At 36.2% G+C, this 5,452-nt stretch overlaps 1 protein-coding gene across 1 annotated transcript in view; it reads right to left on the reverse strand.

Annotated features, from left to right (window-relative positions):
- Positions 1 to 849: 849 nt before the first annotated feature.
- Positions 850 to 5,452, reverse strand: part of ms4a4a (membrane-spanning 4-domains subfamily A member 4A) — an 8,415-nt gene continuing 3,812 nt past the window's right edge. The window contains exons 4-7 of the mRNA XM_015403764.1: positions 4,889 to 4,945; positions 4,412 to 4,591; positions 2,981 to 3,103; positions 850 to 952 (exon numbers count right to left, since the gene is read on the reverse strand). Of these exons, the coding sequence (XP_015259250.1) occupies positions 914 to 952; positions 2,981 to 3,103; positions 4,412 to 4,591; positions 4,889 to 4,945 (399 nt within the window). The 3' untranslated portion in view covers positions 850 to 913. The remainder of the gene's footprint in view (positions 953 to 2,980; positions 3,104 to 4,411; positions 4,592 to 4,888; positions 4,946 to 5,452) is intronic.

Raw genomic sequence — 5,452 nt, forward strand, 5'->3', positions numbered from 1 at the left:
TCTTTTTGGTACTTCTTAAAGGCAACATTACAGTCAGTTTATGTATATTTTAATAATGTAGTGGCCTTCATGTGTTTAATTATTCAAAAGTTAAATGGAAATTCTGTCAATAAATGATATTAAAAGAGCAATTCTGTATGCAGATAGTGTAAGATCATATATATCATATATCACATAATTACAGACAATTTACAAACAACAGTTTTGTAAAGTGAGTTTATTATCCTTTATATATTGTACATTTCCATCTTTCATAAGATACAAAAATTGTTTGGTTGTTTATATTAGAAGCAAAGAAGACAAATAAGAGAATTCAAAGCAACCCCAACCTGCAGCAGGAACAAAGCTGTTAGGATAATTATCATTAATGATGTGCAAGTTTATTACAACTTAATATTTGGGAATAGATTGAGAATGGTGTCCTTCAGCTAAGAACAAAGGGTAATATTTTGATATTATTTTGATAACATTTTGATAACGCTGGAGCCATGGATGTCTCCTCATCTGCTAACATGTATGATGTAAAATGTGATGATGTGGCAGACTGGAGATGTATAAAATGCCTTTTTAACTGTTTATCTGGGTCACTTCCTGAGAGGTTAGCCCGGGGATATGCAACTGCCTTCTGTAATTCTAAGCAACTTCTCTGATTGTCGTTAGTGATCTCTTTTCAGGAAAAAGAACCTGAGAGAAAAAGCTTCAAGGTGTAGACACATAGAGCCTTTTAACAAAGTGCATTAAATTTCTAGTATAAAAAAAAAATTGCTAGCAGAACAAACAATGCAAAAAACAAAAAGATTATAGTAGAGTATGGAAGATTAATAGTGGTTTTACTGTTTTTATCAGTTGCTTTTATTAAACAATATTCAGTTTTTCCTCAGAGGGATTCTTTTTGGCTGCTGCGTTCAGATGCTTAAGCAAGAATCGGAGATCTCTGGTCATAGTGCTCCTCCTAGAGGGAAAAAAAATAACACATATTAAAAATTAGACATATTTTGTGTAACACACAAAGCTAATTCCAAGGTATTTAATTACTGTAGTACATACTTCTGTATAGATAAAATCCTGTATGAAACCAGTTTAAATCTATTTGAATTCATTTTAACCGACCATCGCTGCAGCATCATGAATCTTCAGTTGAACTCAAAATGTTATGTTTATATATTTCCATGGTGGAAAAAAAGCTCAGATACATCAGGTCTAAACTTCTGCTGTGTCGGGTAGAGTTTACACCCTTACACACTTTTTAAATGTTGAATCAACACAGAGTCTGAACTGAACTGCTCTGCCGATTGAGGTCTTAAATGTTCCTATTCATATTTTCCCAGTATCCCTTAAATTCATTTATCTGACTGTGGTGCTGTTTCACACTAATAATGCAGAAACCTGCAAATGTATTTATCCAGTTTTAAAAATTCAGACATATCTGTCCCATTGCAACCACAACCTCTCATGTATTCTATTTTGGTTTTATATGACACACTAACACAAACAGTGCATAATTGTAAAGGCTAAAGAAAAATGGCAACATGCTTCTGACAAATACAATTCTAAAAACAAAAGAAGTGAATGTGGTGGTTAAAGCTTTTAGTGTGCAGAGTTTAAAGAGTCAAAGTAGATGTTTATGGAAGTTCTGAATGTCTCTGCAACTCCGAGATGAAACTCAGGGTAAAAGGTTTCTACAATTTCAGAATCACTGATAAGTCTTTACACTTAAAAAAGGTGCCATGTTAATTTTAACAGAAAAATAATTACCAGATCTGACAGGGAGTTTTTTCTCCAAAAAAAAAAAAAAAAATAGTAAATCTTTGCAGCTATATTTCTTTGTCGTCTGTTCTCTCCATTTTCCTTTCTCTTCCCCTTTATTACCAAAGTCTTAAAAACACTTGCAAATTGATCTTGCAGGATTGTTGTTATATAAAAGTTTAAAGGAAATCCCAGCCAGTCTCCTGCAGCCCAAAGCCAAATCTGCAAAAGGCTGGTTTACATCAGGGGTTTAAAGCCTGCAGCTCTAGAGCTGCCAATGGCACTTTGAATCTTCAATAACGTTTTTCATAGGTTTGACTACAAAATTTTTTTCTAATATATAACAAAAAAGGCAGGCTGTAGCGAATTTTTAGTTTTTTTTTAATGAAAAAAATACTTCAACAGAATAATACCAAAAAGTAATAATTTTCTAGATTAGATTTTCTTGTCATAAAGTTCAACAACTTTATATCCACCTTCTTTTTCTAAAATGTGATGTTTCTTATTTTGTTTTAAAATATATATTTTTTAAATTGTCTCTTTTATTACCAAAAATGTCTTTTTTATAAAAGAATGTTAAATGGTGGGGCTAAAGAGGTTAATTGGGCTGCACTTAGGGCAAAAATGGCTCTTTGGATTGTAAAGGCTGCAGATCCCTGATTTAGAATGGCCTAGTCAAAGTCCACACCCAAGTCCAACTCGGAACCAGAGGTAGGACTTAAAAATGGCATTTACAGTTGCTCTCCTTAAGGTTGAGATACTTTGCAAAGCGTGTGGACTTGCAGTTTAAATTGGAGCCAAATGTGCGCCAACAATGTATTGACTTAAAAAAAAATGCATGCCACAAAGTTATCACAACGTTAAATCTATATTCTTTTATAGATTTAAATGAAAATGTTTTTAAAAATGGAGTAGAATCCTGTAAAACGTAAAAGCGTGTCAATAAGAACAGATGTGTTAGCAGACTTTTAGGAGGCTCTGTGACTTTACAGATGTCGGCAACATGTTAGATTCATTTGAACCAGGGATACAGAGAAAATACTTTACAATTAGTTTAATACTAATTGTATTTAAAAAAGATTCAGATCATTTATTTATCCGTCTGTGCAGCAGCTAGAGTCGTAAATGCTTCCTTTATTCCTAGTGACAAGGCTGAAAAATAGTCAGCACAGTAAGTAGTGGATAGTCGGTATGATAGCGATTGTGAAGTGTGGGGATCTGTAACACTGTTTACCATGAGGAAGTAATGCTTGCTGCTTCTGATGACTCTTCTAGAGAACACGCACACAGTGACAGAGACACAAACTTGCAGGACAAGCAGGACCAGGAAGAAGCCCAGGAGTCCGTAAATGGGCACCTAAAAGATAAAACAGCAAACATAAAGACGGATATGGAAAAATAAACAGCCAATGTTCAGGATGTGCACTCTTGCATTTACTTTTTAATCCCTAGAGGCTCCAAAAAAAGTTATGGAGGTTCCAGAAGGTCATAAGCATGCATAACCCACTGGTTGGGTGTAATTTTTCTTTGTAACATAAAAGACTGTGTCGTTTGAAAGCAATAGGATTTTAAAATATGCAAATAACTAGGGATGTTCAAGGAGAGCTGAGAATATTTATTGATCACTGTAGATTTACACACAATGCATGACTTTAGAAGCAAATTTAAAACCTATTCAGATTCCTAATCATGAATTCAAACAATTCAATACATTCACAACTTGTTCAGGTGTATCTTGCCAATAAAAAGCTAAGAAAGCTCCACAAGCAACACATTTAAGATGAACTAGGATCTGCAACAGTCATCCGGGATGAACCAAATGTCTTCTGAAGAAAGGGCAAGATGATTGTTTAGAAGAGTTAGGATGAAACCAGGTTGTTATGCATTATGTCAGTGTGAATGTCGTTTCTGGGTCCTGTTGCCTACATATAGCCTGGGTGCCATTCCGAACTTAGTCCCGCCCACAACGTTTGAGGTCGGGAAGTTCGGTCTGGCATTGCTCAATAGTAGCGCGAGTATGCTCGCACAATATCTGGCGGGCCAATCAAATTGTCAGGGCGGGCTTTATACGATGATGGACAGATGATCAACAGTAACGTAATCAACCACGTCACCAAAGCGCGCTTGGGTGACAACAATAATGGCTGCCGCTGGAAAGTTGAGGTGTGTAGATTCTGCTATTAGGTCTGTTCTAGAAGATATCGACAGCAAATTAATTTTAAAAGAGGAACAGAGAAACGCGATCAAGGCTCATCTTCTTATTCTAGGCGTGCAACTGCACGCTTTGATTTTTGTTGACAACAACCATGCGTGGCTTAACATACGTCACGCACTCCGTTGCTCTTATTGGTTGTAGGTCTATCCAATTGAGTGCAGAGGCATTTTTTTTTCCCTGGTTCATTCGAAACACGCCCCATAATCACAGCTCTATGGAGCAGTATCAGACTCATATTCTGACTAGAATTGAGTCGGACTACGTCAGGCTAGCCTACATGTTGCTAAGCGTTGGGTGGGTATGTTTTCATGAAGTTGAGATCCCAGGAAGAATGGCAAAGGTTTAGCCAGCAGCTAAAGGGGATTTTTAATAAAACAAAGTAAACATTTGTCCTGCTGTAAGGCTAAATGTTCTGCATAACACGTTCAAATCATCTGTTCTCAGACTTACCTCGAGTCTCCACAGTTGTCGGGAGCATTTGTCATCCCATCCTGAAGGCTTAGGGGTATTCGGAGTGTCAAACTCGCAGAAAACCTTGGTGGGTCCACTTGCCAGAAGAAAACAGTCGTAGATGACCCCCGCCAGGCCAAGCAGGACACTGAACACATTGGACACCAGAGAATACCAGACCTGCAGATACAGGAGCCACTTAGATTTAATCCAGAAACAATTTGATAATTCCACTTGTGCGGTTAGAAACAGAAATCACAGCTTAATAAGATCAAACTATAAGAAAACTAATTGACTTTTACAATTGAATCTGAAAAAAACTGACTACAAATAAATCAAAAGGTCTTGTAAGAAAATATGCATTATAATCATGCAGCATGTAAATATCAGAAATCTGAAATTTGTTGTAATAGAACAGATTTTTTTCTTTTAAAGTCAAACTTTTTTTAAATTATTTTTTTAAAGGCAAAACTTCACCAGTTTGACGGAAGTGCGTCGTCCTGCTGCCAGAGCCAGAGAGCCAGACACCACAAACTGAAAAACAGCAGTGTCAATGTTAGATTATCTAGGTTTATCCTTAGAAGAAACACATTTACACATTTTTTTCACCAATTTATGTGATTTCTATAATAAATCCTGAATTCCTTACGATACATGGAACATGGACAATTTTCAGACCATCTCCTGACAACATCCAGCAGATTCTAAAAAAAATCTCAAAAAGATTTCTGAAAAAACATTGATGTGTTCAGTAAAGACGTCATAAGTATTGGAGAAAGATATAAACTTGGTTTTCTTTTGGAAATTAATATTCTGGACAAGCAGAGTTTTAATATATCTAGAAATCCCAGAATTTATAAGAAAAAACTACTTGTCATTCCTGGATCCAAGCTCCTCCTTCCACCCACTGTCCCTTCCAGTGTCAGAAGCATTAAAACCTCTAAAGGATGTCCTGTATACAAAGAATAGTCCCTGCAGTCTGAGCATCCCTCAGATGATGGATCTCCTCTCCTCCATTTCTGAGGCCCGTTGTCCTACAGA

Source organism: Cyprinodon variegatus, unplaced genomic scaffold (assembly GCF_000732505.1).
Source record: "Cyprinodon variegatus isolate N-32 unplaced genomic scaffold, C_variegatus-1.0 Scaffold1561, whole genome shotgun sequence".
In the NCBI taxonomy this organism is placed as follows: domain Eukaryota; kingdom Metazoa; phylum Chordata; class Actinopteri; order Cyprinodontiformes; family Cyprinodontidae; genus Cyprinodon; species Cyprinodon variegatus.